This window comes from Pleurodeles waltl, chromosome 11 (assembly GCF_031143425.1).
Source record: "Pleurodeles waltl isolate 20211129_DDA chromosome 11, aPleWal1.hap1.20221129, whole genome shotgun sequence".
NCBI classification, from domain to species: Eukaryota; Metazoa; Chordata; class Amphibia; order Caudata; family Salamandridae; genus Pleurodeles; species Pleurodeles waltl.
In genome coordinates, this window is record NC_090450.1 from 28,757,036 (window position 1) to 28,777,159 (window position 20,124).

At 45.3% G+C, this 20,124-nt stretch overlaps 1 protein-coding gene across 2 annotated transcripts in view; it reads left to right on the forward strand.

Moving 5' to 3' along the window:
* The window catches only part of LOC138265292 (cytochrome P450 2J2-like), a 177,360-nt gene that overhangs the window by 73,162 nt on the left and 84,074 nt on the right, over positions 1 to 20,124 (forward strand). For both annotated transcript variants that reach the window (XM_069212897.1, XM_069212898.1), the window contains exons 4-5: positions 6,389 to 6,549; positions 19,875 to 20,051. In XM_069212897.1, the coding sequence (XP_069068998.1) occupies positions 6,389 to 6,549; positions 19,875 to 20,051 (338 nt within the window). The remainder of the gene's footprint in view (positions 1 to 6,388; positions 6,550 to 19,874; positions 20,052 to 20,124) is intronic.

Consider the following 20,124-nt stretch of genomic DNA (forward strand, 5'->3'; position numbering starts at 1 on the left):
CAGAGAGCCAGAGGTACAGGTGAGTCTGGGTTTTGGGGGCACTCTCTGTGTGTAATGGATGGTGTTGATTGCACATATGTGTGCACCTCTGAGCCTGCATGGGCCATGGTGCATGGCATGCTTTGTGCGAAAGTCCTGAATATCTGAGATTACTGTCCGTTCCATAGTGGACGATTAGCCAGTTGTTCCTATTGTTCAAGTGTCTGACCTCTGTGTTACATTTCGGTGTCACCCTTTTAGGTCAGCGCCCACCAGAAGAGGGCACATTGGCATACCATCACCAAGGAGGTGCAGACATTGGGGGTCTACAACTGGCAGAGCACCCACTGTAGAAAGCAGTGGGAGGACCTGTGGCGATGGGCGCGTAAGATCACCGAAGCCCAGCTGGGGAAGTCCTCCCAACGTGGAAGGGGTGCCCGTCGAGCACTGACCCCCCTCATGTGACGGATCCTGTCGGTGGCGTACCCAGACCTGGATGGGCGCTTGAAGGCTGCACAGCAGTCACAAGGGGGTGAGTACTCATTTCACACACTTCAGTCTGAAAGGATGGCTGGGTGTGCATTTGGGATCATGCTGCTTAGAGGCAGGGACTTTGACTGGTGTCCATCTACTTTATGGCCCCCAAAGGGTGTAGGGGTGTCTTTGTCAGGTTTCACAAATGTCGGCTTCTTAGGTATTTCAGGGGATGGGTGTAGAGCAGTATTCTGGTCAGTAGTCAGGGGCATGGCCATGGGCATAGTGAACGGTGCTGCCTATTGGGTGTGTCTTCTGGGTGGGTGTATGTCTGGCCATTAGGTACCTGCATTCAGGTATTTACAAGTGTCTCTCCTGTTTTGTCTCCCCATCCCTGTTCTCTTGTGTTGGTTTGGTACAGCATCAACATCAGGTGAGGGAGCTGAGGCACCGGCAAGTGGAGAGGCAGCGGCCCTCGGATCCTCGGAGGCAGAGACAACCGACGCCCAGGGGACCAGTGGGTGGGAGGGCGAGGGGAGTTCCACGGGTGAGGCTACTACCACAGGAGGTAGTGACTCCGAGACCTCCTCCAATGGCGGACCCTAGTGCACACACCACTACCGTGACATCTTCTGCCACCCCCATTCCATCACCGCCCTCCCTTCTGCTCCCCACTGAGTTGTCCGTGCCCGTCCACCCAGAAAGGTGGGCGTCTCCTTCACCCGAGGCACCTCCTCCCCTGCCCCAGTCAGCCCTACTGCCCTCACAGAGGAGGCTATTGACCTCCTGAGAACCATCTCTGTAGGACAGACAACCATCGTCAATGCCATCCAGGGGCTAGCATCAGAGATGCAGCAGACAAATGCCTGGATGGCATTCACAGTGCCGTGTCTGCCCTACAGAGATCTTTTCAGCCTCTGGCCTCCTCTCGGGCGGCAGCCAGTTTCCCTGGCCATTCCGTCCCCCCTCCAACCTCCTCTACCCCTTCCAGCACCCCACTCCCTTCACCTGTCCAAGGCACACATTCAGACACCCAGTCAAGCACTTCAACACACAAGAAACAGACTTCAAAACACAAGCACCACACCTCCCACCACAAGCATTCACACAGCCACCAGACACATGCACACACAACAACATCCACTTCCCCCAGTGTGCCCACCTCTTCCGCCTCCCTGTCTGTCCCTGTCTGTCCCCTCTACATCCACACCCTCATGAACTGCACATTCACTCACTGTTGCTGCTCCTCTTCCTGCACTCAACACAATAGCAGACATCCACACCTGCACTCACCACCACTACTGTTGTTGCCACATGCAGCACACTCACAAGACTTGCAGACACCCACACAACATACATCCACACTAGCTGTCTGTCTTCTCCCACTGTGTCCACCCCCTCCTCCCAAAACCCACAAAAGCACCAAGACACCCATGCATCAGACATCCACCACAACACAGCATACTGACCAGTCACCTGCACCCACTACATGCACCCCTACACCACATACATCCACACCCTCTGCCTCCACTCCCACGCCCTCATCCACGCCCACCCCAATTGCTCTGAAGAAACTTTTCCTCTCTCGTGCTGACCTCTTCCAACCCACTGGCCCACCCTGTCTTGTCCCCAAATGTGCTCACCTCCTTGCCCTTTCCACTCCTTCCACATCACTGCCCACCCCTGTCCTCCCTTCACATTCCTGTGCCCCTTTCCCAGATAAGGGCAGAACAAATTGAAGGAAATAGTAGCTTAATTCTGCCTTAAGTTCTACCTTTTACTTCCAACAGTTCGGCGGTCAGCGAACCTCTGTGGAGGAGTTGTCCGTCGCACCGCTGCGGGCCGGTGGTGAAGACCACCGTATCACTAATACTGGGAAGGCACTTGCAGAACACAGCTAAGATGCCGTTCGGCCTGCCGAAGTGAATGGGCCAGCGTGGATGGAGGCAGCCATCTCCAGGCCGGTGGTCAGGCAGTATCCCACAATGACATTACGAGGTTGCATACTGCCAGGAAGCCTGGCAGAAATTAACAATATAAAAGGGAACACCCACCTTCAGGAACACAGGCACGTATGTAGGCGCCATGGCATGCAAATTGCATCTTCCCCCTCTGCTCTACCTGGCCATGCAACTACCAGACCAGCGACGGCAACCAAGGTACCAACAGTCAGTACACCACCCAAGCACACACTGAAGGGAACAACGTTAGTACACACACACAACACACATACGACACAGGAATCCACACCCACACACACATGCAAACATACACCTGTACCAACACACACATACACACACAGATACACACTAATACCCACAACCACCGCACATACATGTTGAAGCTAAGCCAGGACTAGGTAGGTACCATTGACACCAACGGTGTTGTGTGCTTATATATTATAAATGTTAAAATTTGGAATAGAACTATGTACACACAGGCCCAAGGGCCAGTCCAAAAGTTCCACAGTGCCCGAGCACACTGGGCAGAAAGTGATGCCCCAACTTGATTCCTGACTGCAAAGTGCAGGCTTCCACAGGGTAGGGGATCAGTGGGCCATGCAGGCACCTCAGGGGTAAAGGGGGCTTAGGGCTTGGAGGGGAGTCCTTTGGTCTGAGCTTGTGGGGGTCCTTCAGCTTGCACTTGGAGGTGGAAGGGCTTGGCTTGGAACTGGAGGGAGTGGGCCTGGCCTTGGAAGTGGAGGGACCGGGCATGGACTTGGGTTTGGCAGGAAGAGCAGTGGACATGACAGGGGCGGAAGTGGCAGGTGGTAGAGGGGCATGGCGAGGGGCTGTGGTGGACTGGAAGGCAGAAAGCAGGGTCCTTGGAAGGGTAGCAGGCCACTGAAGGGGAACAGGGACTGGGGCAGCTGTGGGGAACAGGAAAAACTCTTTGAGGAAATGTTTTTTGGGGACACAAGGGTGTCAAAGTAAGGACTTTTGGGAGTGGAGGGAGTGGGTATGGTTTTGAGGTGTGTATGTGGAGGTGCCTTGGGTGCAAGTGCGTGGATGGATGAAATGTGTGTGCTGGTTGATTGTTGGGTGGGTGAGTGCGAGCGAGCGTTTATATGTACTGGGAGGAGGTGGGGAGGAGATGCAGGGAGATGGCACTGGGGACGTGAGAGTGTATGTTGGGGTGGTGTCTGCAGGTAGGGTGGATGTGCTGCATGTGCGTGTGTTGACAGTCGTGGTGTTTGTGCGAGTGGTGTATAGGGTGCATGAATAGGGGTCAGATAATGTGGAGATGGTGGCAATGAGGGCACATGTGGCAGGATCAATGACTGATGTGGTGCTGACTGCAGGTGTGAGTGATGTACTGACTGTGAGGGGAGGTAGTAAAGGAGTCAGTGCAGGGTGTGGATTTTGTCATGTCTGCATGTTTCTATTGTGTGTGTGCATGGCAGTGGTGGTGTTTGTGGTGCTTATGTCTGTCCTTGCGTACCATGTCTGTTGATGTGGAGGCATGTGGGTCAGTAGGTGTGCCTTGGATGGGTGAGTGGAGAGGGATATGGGTATGGGAACAGGTAGCGGCTGTATGCTGGTTGTAGCACAGAAATACATTAATAAGTCTATTCTCATGTTTCAGAGGTGGTGAACATAACTGATTTAGGACAACAGGGTCTGGTGTTCTGTCAGGAATAACAAACCTGCTATTCCTATCTCAGGGAAAGTCGTTCTTGTCTGAGTAAAAAAAAAAAGAAAAAACGCATTTGCACCAGCCCATGAAGGCTAAATTCTTTGCAGGTGCCTCAGAGGAGCTTCGCAGGAGACTTCAAATAAGTTGAATGCTGGTGTCCTGCCCATCTTGATCTTGATGGCCCATGTGAAGTATTTTCTGACCTAAAATCCTATACCTGGATTTGTTATCGAACCTGAATGTCTGTACAACATTATCGTGGTTGTTATATTGTAAAAAAACACTAATAGGACTGGCAGACATTAAATTAGAAATAAGACAATCATGGTGACAGCGACACCAGCTCAGTTATCACATTTATCCTAAAAAAGTACAAGGAATAAGTAGTATCAGCACTTTTACGCATGTCTTGAATTTCCCACTATCTATCAAAGAAAAGAGAGTCTAACTCTAAACCCATAATGTGAAAGAAACTGAAGCTGAATACACATTCTACACTTGTCTATGAAACAAATCGAAGAGTCTGAATGCGCAACCAATTGAAATAGTCAGAAAAGAAAAATGATGGAAATAGAAATGTCTGAGAAGACAAATGAAGGAAATCATAAAAAATGAAAGTAACAGCCTTAGGGCCTGATTACGAGTTTGGTGGTCAGACAACACGACCAGCAGACCCGTGGTGAGGAGACCACGACTGACCTAGTAGTCTCCCCATCTGCCCTATTACGGGTTTTCCACTGAGCTGACCGGCGGAAACCAAGGTGGAAAACATGCGGCAGCATTGGACTTGGCTCTACATGGAGCTGAGTCCAATGCCTTTGCACCAGGGGTCTGACCAGCACCCTCTGAAAGCACACTGACTGCTGAGCAGACAGTGACATTCCGTTGGTGCTGGGGAGGGAGTCCCCTGTGGCCCCTAGCACTTTTTCTTCACCAGCCTTTTCATGGCGGTTGAACTGCCATGAAGAGGCTGGCAGAGATCATGGTTATAATCAGCAAGGTGGAGCTGATCACAACCAGGAACGCCATTAGCCCATCGGGATCAGAGATCCTGGTGGAGACGGCGGTCCCCTGGCGGTCTGACCCCCAGGGTCGTAATATGGTGGTCACAGCTGTGGGGGTCTGACTGCCAATGCGAGTCTGGCAGTATTGAGCCCGCCAGACATATAATCAGTCTCATTTACAACATCCATGGAATAGCTCCTGGACTAAACAATTGACAGAGGGATGTAGAGTTTTCTTGCCGCTATTCTACAACTAAAAAACCATGATGATATTTAATAATTACAAATGTGTTTTGCAAAAGCTTGATTATCAGAACTTCATGACACAGTGCCAAAACATTGCTAGAAACATGGATTGAATGGAATCACAGGTATTCACATGATGGCAAGTTTAACAATGAAAGTTTTCATATTGAAACGAAAAGGTCTCTCCATTAAACAAACATGTTATTCACAGTTTTGGGTTGGTTATCATCAAAATAGATTTCTGTCATTCAGCTAGAAGGGATACGTTTGCATTCACAAACAAACAGCCTGATGGCTGACTCACCTTAAGGACACCATTATTCTTTTTACAAGGGGGAGCAGTTTTCTCTCCATGTGCTAGAGAGTCCTCAGTCATGTCTTATTTTCACAAAGCACTTCTTTCCAGAGTGTTTGCCATGGAATCCTGAACAGGCCAATTTAAATCAGAATACAATAAAACAGGTCTGTTCTGTTGTCAGCAGGCAGCCACAGTCAACTATTGGTAAAATTAACCAATTCAATATGAGAGGTGACAGGGAGCATGGAAACTTTGCTGTCTTAATAAATGTAATTATAATTGTTTCTCATTTGCAAATACAGTCTCAATGTGTCATAGTAAGGAGGTCAGGGGTCAAGGCAACAGGCTCACAACAATGCTGTTGAGTAGTTAAAAAGAGCCATAAATGGGAATGCAGTAGGCCATTAACATCCTTTGGCCTCAGTCCCATGGTACCAGCTGGTGCAGTGTTAACCACTCCAAGGAAACCCTTGTTTTGTTTGTTGTACAATGACCAAAATTCCTTACACAAAAAAGATAACCCTTGTCTTTACAGGGTAACCCTTGTGTGTTTATGGTTTTATTCTCAAGTTGGCATCATCAGACAAGTGAACAATATTGTGTAATGGTGATAACTGTCTGACGGTTATTATGACACAGTTATAATACAGTCATGCTATCATAAATTCAGCCTTTTTCTTTACTCCCAACTGCATTTGTGATGGCCAAGTCTATACTGTTTTCCAGACATTGTTTCCTCTTCATGTCTTAGGGAACGCAATAGATCCTGCAACCACTGTTACCTATTCTGTCACCAATGTTATAGCCGCTATGCTGTTTGGGCACCGTTTCTCCAGCGACGATAAGGACCTCCACCAGCTCATTGAAGCAACGGATTACTTGATTAAGTTTCAAGGCACTCCGTGGGCCCAGGTAAGTCTCCAAAAAATCTAATAAGCTAAAGAAAGAAACACATTGTGGGAGTCAAATTTAAATGATAGATCTGCAAGAAGGGTGTCTCTAAAATCAGGACCGGAGTGGGAACCCAAAGCAACCATAGCATGTTTTGTCAGACAAGCTCCCATAGCGTGCATAGTGAGCAAGCCTGACCACTACAATGAAGCTTGGGTGGCTTCCCCCCCAAACAAGTTGGGGAAAAATGGTCCAACAATGCATTTTCATTATTTATTCAATTGTGTTAGTTTTTAAAGTGTAGTAAATGCTGACCTTACAGTGCACCAGGATAAGGCAATCTTTATTGGGGCTCTTCAATGTTTCCCTCACCATCACCCTCTACGAGTGCCTCTCATCTCTCCATAGACCCATTCTCACATGTATTTCATTTGTTTTATAGCACCTCTCTTACCAGTGTAGTGTATTTGAGCATGTTACATCACAAACACTTACAGAGACAATGAATCATGTGTGTAAATCAATTTATAGAAAATGTTACATAGGACAAAAGGGACTACAAGGTGTAGCATTCACATGTCATCCATACTGGCAGGCATTTTTTAAGAGTGCTTAGTCTGGGGAAACACAAACTCTGTATTCTAAATGTAACATAGTGGTTAATTTTGACTTTACTAATAATTTATTTCTACCCATGCTTGTGCCGTATAATATATTTTAACATTATGTGCCAGCGTGATTGTTAGGAAATCTGAAGAGCACCTCCCCTCCCCCAGTCCTACTTACTAAGCTACTGCCCTGGGGAAGCTTACCCGAGCCCAGGGCTTTCATTTTTTTCAGAAGGTGACTCAGTGAGGCTGTGAGCCTTATTACGAGGCTGCGGTCTTGAGACGGCCAGCCTCATGGTGGCAGTCCTGACTGTCACCAGTTTGGCGGCCTGACCACCAAATGAAAAGTTTGGCGATCAGACCGCCAAATGACCACCGTCTCTGCTGGGAACAATGTTCTCGACGGGCTAATGGTAGTCCAGGTTGGAATCAGCCAGAACGGTGTGAACGCAGCGTTGCCCTGCTGATTACAACCTTGTTCCCTGCCAGCCTTTTCATGGTGGATTTACCACCATGAAAAGGCTGGTGGAGAACAGGTGCAGGGGGACACAGGTGGGCCCCTGCACTTGCCATGGGCAATGCAGGGGTCCCCCTGCCCACCACCCTCGCAATGTTCACTGTCTGCTTTGCAGACAGTGAGCATTGCAAGGGTACTTGTGCAGTCTGCGGGTGGCAACATTGCCTCTGGCTCTATTGCGAACCAGCAACCATGCTACCACCACTTTCCCACTGGGCTGATGGGCAGAAACCTTGGTTTCTACCCATCAGCCCAGTGGGAAAGTCATAATAGGCCCGGTGGGGAGGTTACCAGTGTAGCAGCAACCTTCCAGTAGGAAGGATGACCACCAAACTCATAATGAGGCCCTATGTGCTTACACAAGCTGTGCTCTCTTAAAGTGGCAGCTCCCTAAAAAATGTAACTGGGTGAAGAGAAGGATCAATGTGGAAAAGAGTGAGGAACACAATCAGAACAAAAACGATAGAGAGAGCAAAAACTGCAAATGGACATATTCATTTTCCTATTCCTGTAGTGAAGCTATTTAAGAAAGAAACGTGAAAAACACTTTCCTGCTAATGTCTGAATCACTTTCTGGTAATCTTCATTACTCAGATTTCATATTTTCCATCCCATTACTGGCTTTATGGATAATTATGAAAATAATTCTCCCAGGTGTCACCCCTACAAAAAACCTCCTAATAAAAAATATCCTCTGCCCTCATTAACTAACAAAACATCAAGAAGGAAGGGAAAAGTGGAATGTTAGTATAAGGATGAAGAAAATGGGATCATAGTAATGATGATTACTCATAAGTAATGCAGACATGGCCTCCTCATCCTCCTCGTCACATCACTTACACCATGAAGGAATATATAAGCATCCCAAAAAAATTAGAGTTGACAGAATTCATGCAACACATACCCTTTAATAAATCAAGCAACATGACTGTCAGAAAAGGAAACTGGAGCTCTACAGTATATAACTCGAGGCTCTAGCCTTAAAAAAGTAGTACCATTTCCCAACTCTGAACCCTGGGCAAAAATTACCTATAATGACCAACAAAGGTAGACTGAGATCTCCATGTCGCTAACGCAAAAGTGTCAGTAATAGATACACCACCCTCTTCCACTCATGAGACAGCATCCCTCTTGTTGAATGAGCCTGAGCAAAACTTGGCAGGTTCTGTCCAGACTTAGGGCCTGATTACAAGTTTGATGGTTTCTGACCACCAGACCCGTGGTCCTTGCAGTCTCATCACCTGCCCACTTACGAGTTTTCCACTGGGAAAATGTGCAGCAGAATTGGACTCGTCATGTGCGGTGCACGGGCTCCCCTGTGGCCCCCTGAACTGCCCTGGCTGATCACAACCAAGACCACCATCAGCCCGTTGGGATAAAAGATCCTGACGGAGGCTTACGGTCCCATAGCAGTCCATCTGCAAGGGTCGTAATGTGGGGGTCGGACCGCCTTAGCCACGGTGGTCCGACTGCCACCGTGAGTCTGGCAGTCTTGAGACCACTAGACTCATAATTAGGCCCATAGTGTAAGAAATTCAAATTACCTCGACAATACAAAGTTACAATGAACAAGGGAGTCCCATGCATAACAATGGACCAGGGGTTCATATTATTATAAAGGAACAATGGTCCCTCAATAAAGCATACAGAAGCGTTAGAATGGGGATACAATCTTGCCCATATGTATTGTCCAATTGATGTATTAAAATCTTTTTTTATTGAAACTAACACAAAAATAGGTGAGGACAAAGGAATACCCGAATAGTTCAAATACAAAACTCAGGCATACATGTGTAACAATAGTCAGTCGATTATTTTCCAAAAAACAATTCTCAGTCTCCGTGGGCAAGGAATAGCAATAGAGAAGGGGAGAGATTTGGATATGGAAAGGGAAAGCAAAATTACACCTCTGCCCGCCCTTCTAAATTCTCGACAGAAGGCGAAGGATGAGTGGAATCGTGGAAAGGTATACAGGAGATTGCTCGGCCAACTAGATGTCAACACATCCACCTCTGTTGCATGATAAATATTCAGAAAAGTGGGGGATAAGGACATGGTGATGATCTACAAACAGATCTATTCTGAGAGTGCTGTGCTTTTGACAAATAATTTGAAACACTATCCTTGTAATTTTTAAATTCTTTGAGGAAAGAAACAGCTGGCTCAAGGTGTCCACTATTTTGCTGCCCTTGTCCTGAATATGAATCAGTCTTAGGGGCAACAGATTTTAGTCTATTATCCTTAGGAGTAAATGATTTGGGGAGGGAGAAACTGTTCTGAAATGTCTGTTCAAATATGACACTGCTACTATATTGTCTGTCTTCACCACCATTTTCAAAGGTAGGATCTTGAAATCAGTGCTTAATTTGTAAATAAAAACGTGCCAGTGCCTAAAAAGCCTTCCTCTTAAACATGCGGCTGCTGCAATTAAATGTGGGAACATGGAAAACTGAGGCAGCGTAATCCTGAAGCCACTTTGGGCCTCTTCAGTCCTTTAAAAGCCCCTCCCTGCCCCTTCAGTTCACTTTTGCAGCTTTCTCCCATTGTGACGCCTTTTCGTTTTTCTCTTCATCCCACTTTCCCATATGTGTCTTTTGCTCGCAGTAAATGCTTGAGGTAGAAAAATAAACACCAGCATTCAAAAATAAGGGCCGGTGCTCAGCACCAAAAACAACAAGCACAAATTAAGATTAAGCACTGCTTGAAATGAAATTTCGGAAGGGCCTTTCAGACTGCTCTGAGCTCCCTCCAGTTCGATGAATGACTTATTTTGTGAACTTGTCAAAGACCCTGGGCAGTGACTGAATCTTGAACTGCTCCCCAAGTTCTGCTGCTAGCGCTTGTTGTTATTACTACTGGTAGATGTGAAGAAAGAGAACCCCCTCTCCAGGTTGCAAGATTCCAGCCACCAATAAAGCTGTTTTCTCAGAGTTTGTGTCACTGGAATAAGGAGATCTAAATTGTTGGAGATTTGAAGACAACGTTAAAGAATATGGAATATTAGAGGCTCCAAATGTCAACAAGACAAAGGAACCACAATCAAAGAGGCCGCTTATAAGAAAGCAACACAGAATCAACATTCTTAGCTTCCTGACTAGCAGAAGAAATATGCATAATTTTAACTGTAGAAACTATATGAAGCAACACCTACACTTCCTCCTTGTACTCAAAGGAAATTGGAAATCCCTTGCTGATGCCTGATCTATATTTAGAAATGCCAGCAAACTCTGAATCAATTTGACTCTCCTCTCCATAGAACGACATACAAGGCCCACATCCTTTTAGAACCAGGCTCCTATGTAAACCAGACTCTACAAGGGTTTGAGATTTGACTTCTTGAGGTTGAGAAGAAAACCAAAAGCCCTCAAAGCCTGCACCACCTGTGTTATATCCTAGAGTAACTTCTGTGGAGACTATGAGGATATTGTCTAGATACAGATCAACCTGCATTTTTTTGCATGCTGAATGGCAATTAATGGGGTTAAGACCTTGGTGAACACTCTTGGAGAAGTTTTTAATCCAAATGGCAGGACTTGAAATTGCCAGTGTGCACAGCCCACTGCAAACCTGAGCAACATTTTATGTCTACAGAAATGGAAATATGCAAAAAATCATCTGGAAGTTCCAGAGGTACTACAACACCTCCTGGATGAACCAGAGAATTCATTTTGACATATTGTTGCAGGGAATTCATTTTGAAATTAATTGGTTTTAGGGAAACGTTCAGATTATTAAGTCTATAATTAGGTGGCAATCCCCTGATTATTTCTTCACTAGGAACTAGGAATTAGAACCCTGACCCCTGCCACAAGATGGAACTGGAAATATGCCCCTTTTCTGACCATGATGAAATGTTCTCCTTTAATGCCTTTCTCTTCTCTTAAATTAAAGGTAGAGGCACCAAACAAAAACAATCCTTTGGAGAGAGTGCTAGGAATATACTACACCCTGATGAACCCATTTCTCATTGAACAGATTCCTGCCATGTGCTGAGGAAGTAAACCAGTTTCCCACCCAGTTTCCCTGAGGAATTAGACTCAAGTCGACTCTTAGTAAAAGTGGGATCAAATTTCTTCTCTCTGGAGAAAAAGTCTTTAATATAAACTTGAGTGGGGAGTATTCTTTCTACTCTTAAATGTCTTACGGCTAACCCTCTCCAGCTATTTCCCAAGATGTAAATCTCTTCAAAAAGGCATCATTAATGGACACATTTTCTGTGAAGAGTAAGTCTTCAAACTCTCTAAATACAGCTATCTCCTTGCCACTGCTATTAGATTATGGAAGGTAATGGGGAAAAGAAAATTAGCCTGAGCTTCAATGCCTGCCAATAAATGGGATATATATCTTACCCTGGCAGAATATATACCTGTCCTTAAGCTCAGACTCAAACCTGAGCATGTTCTCTTTGAAGAGGATTCTACCCATCAATCTACTGGGTCTGGAATCGTTACGTCCTCTAAATTTGGCTGATTGGTCCATCACATTGGAAAGTGAGGAAGCACCACCCTCTCCCCTATAACCCAGAGGCTAAAGTCATCCTAAAAACCCTGGAATCAAAGCCTTCTCTGGATCCCTCCAATCCCTCTTTAGAAGCCATTGACCAGCTGAATTCACCAGGAACCTTGGTAAAATGGCTATTAAACAGTCTGAAACAAATATCACTTGTAGGAGGGTGATCTTCATCTACAGAAAATTGCAGGTTGCTGGAGATATATGAAATTAGTCATTTCAATTATTTTCACTTGGGGCTCCTGTCTCAAATGCAACTGTATCTTAGCTGGGGGATGACCAAGAGTGGGAAGCTGTGAGGAATCACTCTCAGAAGACAGAGGCCACCCTCTTAACCCCTCTGTTATTTGTTAAAAGCTTCCAAGGTGGAGTTTATAATCATCTGAAGCTGTTTTTCAGAAGTATTGTGAACCTCAGCATAGGATCATTTCTTAAGATGGCCTTTCATAGGATCACAAGGTCCCCTTCCCCTAGAGGAAGGTGAGAGGTATTTTCGGTTTTTGCTATGCTTCCCCATGCACCCCTTCAGAAAGAAAAAGGTGCTATATATAACTCCCTGAAGGACTTGAAGTAAAAAGTACTTAAATTAGTTAGCTTGACTATAATACACATTTATCGCTTACTCATGAGAAAACACAAGTAAGTGATGCAATAATATTTCTGTTATGTAAATCCCCCTAAAACAAAGAAAAAGAGGTCGAAAATAGCAGGCATTACAGAGAGCAGCTCCAGTAGCCTCTTTTATTTGCTGAGTCATGTCCAACCTGTGATTTAAAAATATGGGAGTGGGCAACTATGACTGATTTCTAACCAGAGACCGTAGTACACAGAGTCAAAGAAATGGATAATAGATCATTGAAAAAACCAAGCACTTTTAACAAAATGTAGCCCATTTGATGAGGAATTTAAATTTTTACTCAATGGAGAATCCATAAACCTCCAACCGGCACAGGTAAACGGGACCCAGAACCAATCTACCGAGCAGAAAGGCACACCGAGGGCAAGAAACAAGCAGAAAGGCCCAACCCAAGGGCAAGAAACCAGTAGAAAGACACAGAGACACAGAGTGCAAGAAACAAGTAGAAATGCAGGAACAGAGGGCAAGATAAGAGCAGAAAGGCAGAAACAAAGGGCAGGAAACAAGCATAAAATGAATAGAAAGGCAGAAACAGAGGGCAAGAAAAGAGAAGAACAGAGGGCAAGAAACGAGCAGAAAGGCAGATACAGAGATCAAGAAATGAGCAGAAAGGCAGAAACGGGGGCAAGAAACAAGCATTAAATGAGCAGAAACAGACAAACAGAGGTCAAGAAATGAGAAGAAAGTCACAACAGAAGTCAAGAAATGATCAGAAAGGCAGAAACAGAGGACAAAAAACGAGCATAAAACGAGCATTAATGCAGAAACAGAGGTCAATAAAAAAGCAGAAAGTCAGAAAGAGGTCAAAAAACGAACATAAAATGAGCATAAAGGCACAAGCAGAAGCCAGGAAACAAGCAAAAAGGCACAGACAGAGGTTAAGAAAAGAGCAGAAATGCAGATACAGAGGACTTATAATGAGTATAAAATGAGCATAAAGGCAGAAACAGTGGGCAAGAATCAAGCATAAATGCTGAAACAGAGGTCAATAAATGAGCATAAAATGAGAAGAAAGGCACAAACAGAAGTCAAGAAATAAACAGAAATGCACAAACAGAAGTCAAGAAATGATCAGAAAGGCAGAAACAGAGGACAAAAAACGAGCATAAAACGAACATTAATGCAGAAACAGAGGTCAATAAAAATGCAGAAAGTCAGAAAGAGGTCAAGAAATTAGCATAAAATGAGCATAAGGGCACAAGCAGAAGCCAGGAAACAAGCAAAAAGGCACAAACAGAGGTTAAGAAAAGAGCAGAAATGCAGAAACAGAGGACTTATAATGAGTATAAAATGAGCATAAAGGCAGAAACAGAGGGCAAGAATTAAGCATAAGTGCAGAAACAGAGGTCAATAAATGAGCAGAAAATGAGCAGAAAGGCACAAACAGAAGTCAAGAAATAAACAGATGCACAAACAGAAGTCAAGAAAGAATCAGAAAGGCAGAAACAGAGGTGAAGAAACAAGCAGAAAGGCACAAGTAGAGTTCATGAAATGACCACAAAGGCACAATCAGAGGTCACAAAAGGAGCATAAAATGAGTATAAAGGCAGAAACAGAAATCAAGAAACAAGCAGATAGGCGGAAACAGAAGGCAAGAAACAAGCTGAAAACAGGCAGAAAGGCAGAAACAGAGGACAAAAAAATGAGCATTAATGCAGAAACAGAGGTAAATAAAAGAGCAGAAACAGTCAAGAAATGAGCATTCAATGAGCATATATGCTCAAACAGAAGCCAGTAAACAAGCAGAAAGGCACAAACAGAGGTTAAGAAATGAGCAGAAATGTAGAAAGAGAGGGCACATAACAAGCATAAAACTGGCATAAAGGCAGAAACAGTGGGCAAGAAACAAACATGAAGGTAGAAACAGAGGTCAAGAAATTAGCATAAAATGAGTAGAAAGGGGCAAACGCAAGTCAAGAAATGAGCAGAAAGGCACAAACAGAAGTCAAGAAACAATCACACAGGCACAAACAGATGTGAAGAAACAAGCAGAAAGGCACAAGCAGAGGTTAAGAAATGAGCATAAAGGCAGAAACATAGGGCACAAAAGGAGCATAAAAGTTGAAATAGAAATCAAGAAACAAGCAGATGGGCACAAACAGAAGGCACGAAACAAGCTGAAAACAGGCAGAGAGGAATGGAAAAGAAAGCAGCCATATAAAAATTGAGTGGCAGGAACAATAACACTCCTAATGTGCAGTGGGAACGGTCGATCATTAAAAACAAAATCAAGAAGTAGTTCCAAACAACAAATAAAAACATGGGCTCTGCATACCTTAACAGTAGTTGGCTGGAGCTCTTGAGGAGTGTTAAGCACTGGTAAAGATATGATGTATGCATGCCCTTCAGGATTGGGGATTCTGCAAAATTGAAAGACAATTGTGCCAGCAAATGGGAAGGCTGTGGGTAGATTGAAGCCCACAATGTAGATTCAGCATGTCTCTGAATTGAGACAGCGATTGCGCACCGTCTAGAGTTGAGATCTAAAAACAACAGGATGAGTATTAGCTGTATTACCCTTTCATAGTTAAAGGGGACAGAGGAAATATTTATTTAGGAGGTGGTTTAAAGGGGTGTCTTCTGTGAAAATGCTCACAACTACTGCATGGAGTGCTTTGTGCACTTTTTATATTTTTTCAATTTACTGGTACAGGATGGGTGTCCAACATTTTAGAACAATAAATGAAAACAAAGTACAAATTGACCTCCGCATCATCCACCTCATGATATATGCACATGTATGGATCATTTGTCCAGAGCTGCATGATAAACATGCACACATATATATTATCTCGGTTTTTTTCCAGTGCTGTCCCTTACTGTTTTTGCCAGTGAAGAACAGTGTTATCTAAAAGCACTGGCAAAGGCAAAAGGTGGGATACCACAATCAAAAGGCAAACTCTAAGGGCTTCATCAATGTTTGTGTAGAGACATTTCATTCTCTGAGGTGCATACACTTAACTTGGAAATTATCCATTATAGGATAAAACTGGAAGACAGCACAGTTTGGAAACTTGGAGAAGTGGGTGTCTATCCCTACTTTCGACCAGTACTCAGCAGCTCAAGCACTAACTGGAAGAATTTACAAATGAAGTGCATGGGCTTTAGATGATTTAAAGGGGCATTTTTACATAGAAGTGGTGCAGGGCAGTACAGCAAGTGAACTTGCCGTGTTGCTCTGTGCCACAGGGAAATGGCAGAAATTCACCTTATTTCTGAAATACGGTGCATTTCTGTCCTTTCCACCTGTGCTGGCAAACAATTTGCTGCCTAGTGCCAATGCAGGCATCCTTGCACCGTGGTGCAAGGGTGCTTGCATTGCATGCAGGATTGTTTTTGTACATGGAGGGACAGCTTTCTGCACAAAAAAATGCATGGAGGCATTTTATTATGTGTGCTTCAGAATGCAGCACATATAGAAAGAGGAAAAAACAAAGAGAAATAATGAAATTTCACAATGTTGCGCTTGATCGTGGGGTGGTGTAAGATTTTGACGCATTTCCTTGCCTTGTAAATCTGTGAATGTGTCAAAACCCACGGGAGTTGGGTGGGAAAACCCACTGCAAAGCCTATGGAATGCTCCCCTGAAGCAGTGTAATGCAATGCAGTGACTTGTGCTGCACTGTCTTACAGCATAGAACACTATGAACATCCACGCAAAGTGGCTTTGTGTGGCCTTGTAGATACGGGTCTGCAATCTGCACCATCAGATAGTCGAACAAAATTACACACCCGCGGCACAAGGAGCTTGTAAATATGCCCCAAAGTCTTTAAAACAGGTGCACAGGGCTGCATTGTGAGGGCTCAAATGTTCATAATTGGTGCATTGGCTGTTTAATCTGTAAGAACTGGATAAGTGAATCTTCTTCATTGTGCCATATGTCCAAAGTAAGCATGAAGAAGTTATAACATTCATGCACTCAAGAAATAAAATTGACATACCATAACTCAGTGTAATGTGGCTTAAATTATATCTACAGGCTCACTTGGGATATAGTACCCTGCCCCACTCCAGAGCATGTTTAAGCACACCACTGCTCAGGTGGTTTAACATGTCAGACCCCCTTTGTAGGAGTCTGGCCCGGTTATTAGTGGGTACCTAAGGTACTTACACCTTATATCGTGTCCAGTTATCCCATATTAGTGAAATGTAGGCAGTATCTAGCAGCTTAGGCTGTCTAGGGGTAGCTGTAGCAGAGCAGCCAAGGCTGAAGTAGGAGACATGCAAAGCTCTTGCAATACCACTATAGACACACAGTACTTATACACAATACAATACAATACTCAGTGTTACCAAAAATAAAGGTACTTTATTTTAGTGACACAAGGCCAAAAATATCTTAGAGGCAATACTCCTTCTGGAGGTAAATATTATACACAACATATACACTAATTACCAAAATCAGGTAAGTAAACAGGAGTCCCTGCCCACCTTGAAGAAGGTGCAAAAGTGGATTCTCCGGTTGGAAGAAAAGGACAGAAATGCACCAAAGAAGATAGCTGCGGGTTCCTGCTTGGTGCAAGAGATGTCCCACGTCGAGTTGTTGGATGGAGGCTGTATGTGTCACTGGATTCCACCAACAAACCTTGGTTCACATAATAACGCGTTTTGAGTCAAAGAGGAGCTGCCCGGATCCAGGAGAGACCGGGGGGTCTCAACTTGGACTGAGGAGAAAGAGGGGCTCTCAGCACTCCAGAGAGCCCTCAGAAGATCAGGCAGCACCCACGGGAGTCCCAGGACACAGGGACAAAGGAGTTGCAAAGTGCGGTCATCGCAGCACTACACAAGAGAATCCCATGTTGCCGGTGAACAACTCAGAGAGCTGTGCATCGCAGGATTGAGTGCTGGGGACCTGGGCTATGCTGTGCACGAAGAACCTTTGGAAGAAGTGCACAGAAGCCCAAGGAGCTGAAGAAGATGAGATGTGCAGGGGTACTATCTGTCACGGGGAGGCAAGCTCTTACCTCCACCAAATTTGGGCAGCTGGACCTTTGGATAGTCAGAATCACTTTGGTCCACCACCTGTGTTCCAGGGATCACTCTCGTCGACAGGAGACAAGTCCCCAGAGTACCGGTCGTCATCGCAGAGAGGTGCCTGCTGAAGCAGGGAATGTACTCCATTACTCCACGGGAGATTCCTTTGGTTATTCTGGTGCAGGGTGAGAACAGGTAGTCCTCAGAGCGAGCACAACTTGCAAACTGTTGCAGTTGCTGGCTGAAGCTGAAGTTGTAGGTCCCAGTAGCCTTCCTGGATACTTTGTTGCAGTTACAACGGTTCCTGGTTTAGTCTGCAGTTTATTCGAAGGTCAGAAGTGAAGCAGAAGATACAGAGGAGTCCTGGTGGAGTCTTGCAAACTGAATCTGAGGAAACACCCAGACGAGAGACCCTAATTAGCCCTGAGAGGGGGATTGGCTACTTACCCATGTATGCACCTATCAGGAGGGGTCTCCGATGTCACCTGCTGGCACTGGCCACTCAGAGGGTCCCCACACCTTGGAATCCAAGATGGCTAATGCCAGGGAAACTCTAGAGGAGCTCTGGGCACCACCCCTGGGGTGGTGATGGACAGGGGAGTGGTCACTCCCCTTTCCTTTGTCCAGTTTCACGCAAGAGCAGGGACTGGGGGTCCCTGAATCGGTGTAGACTGGATTATGAAAGGAGGGCACCATTTGTGCCCTTCTAAGCATTTCCAGAGGCTCTGGAAGGATACCCCTCCCATGCCTGCAACACCTATTTCCAATGGGAGAGGGTGTAACACCCCTCTCCTATAGGAAATGCATTGTTCTGCCTTCCTGGGATTGAGATGCTCAAGCCCCAGGAGGGCAGAAACCTGTCTGTGAGGTGGCAGCAGCTGGGGCTACAGTGCAAACCTCAGAGAGCTGGTTTGGCAGTACTGTGGGTCCATGGCGGAGCCCCCAGGGTGCATGGCATTGGCCCCCAAATACCAGATTTGAATTGGGGATTCAATTTCACAGTCTTAGACACCTCACATGGCCATATTCTGAGTTACCATTGTGAAGCTACATATATCTATTGGCATATTTGTAGTGCTTGCTTATAATGGTGTCTCCGCACTCACAAAGTCTGGGGATTTGGCCCTGGACAACGTCATCTTTGCTAGTGCAAGGATGCCCTCACACATAGTAACTTTGCACCTAGCCTTCAGTAACTGAAGGTTAGACATATAGGTGACTTATAAGTTACCTGGTGCAGTGAGAAATGGCTGTGAAATAGTGTGTGCACTAGTTCACTCAGGCTGCAGTGGCAGTCCTGAATGTGTGTTTGTATGAGCTCCTTATAGGTGGCAAAAGAAATGCTGCAGCCCATAAGGATCTCCTGGAAATCCAATACCCTGGGTACCTAGGTACCATATACTAGGGACTTCGGAAGGGTGACCAGTGTGCCAATTTGAATTGCTATATGAAGTCACTAAACTGTAGTGCCAAATTCGGTACACAGAGAGAGCATAAGCACTGGAGTTCTAGTTAGCAGAACTCCAGTGACACAATCAAGTATACTGTCAACACACGTAGGCCACAAACTATGGGCACTGGGGTCCTGACTAGCAGGATCCCAGTGAGACAGTAAAAACACACTGACAAATAGGTCTCAAACTATGAGCACTGAGGTCCTGGCTAGCAGGATCCCAGTGAGACAGTAAAAACACACTGACAGACACTGTCAAAAAGGCCACAAATTGGGATAACCATGCTAGAAAGAGGCAACTTTCTCACACCCTTTCCAACTTACAAATGTAAATTGTATAGGCATGGCCAATTCCATGGGGCAGTGCAGAGAGAAAATGATCCCACCTCACCACACATATGAGCCTAACCTTTTCTGATGACAGATTTGCTGCTGTTGGATATTGTTTTACATAAATGGGACATGAGACCTCTGATGTGATATTCAAACTGTGCCAGGTGCACAGAGAAGCACATACCCACCCTGGTTTGTTTTCTTCAGTAGAATTGACAATTTCAAGTATACCTTGTGCTGTTTTGGAGATCTGAGACAACAGGCAACGTTAGAGCTACTGTACTCACTATTCGAATCAATGCTTCTTTTTCCAGCTCTTCAATGCTTTCCCGTGGCTGATGCAGCATCTTCCAGGACCTCTGCAGCATTTTATTGAGAGTGACAATTTTTTGCTGAGATTTGTGAAGAGGGAGATTGAAAGTCACAAAGAATGTGGAATTTCAGAGGAGCCTCAGGACCTCGTCGATTTCTACCTGAGCCAGATGTCCAGGGTAATCATGTATGCCTTATTCCAGGCCTCAGTGGTGGCTTCACTGGAAGTGGGGCTGGAGGGAGCACATATTT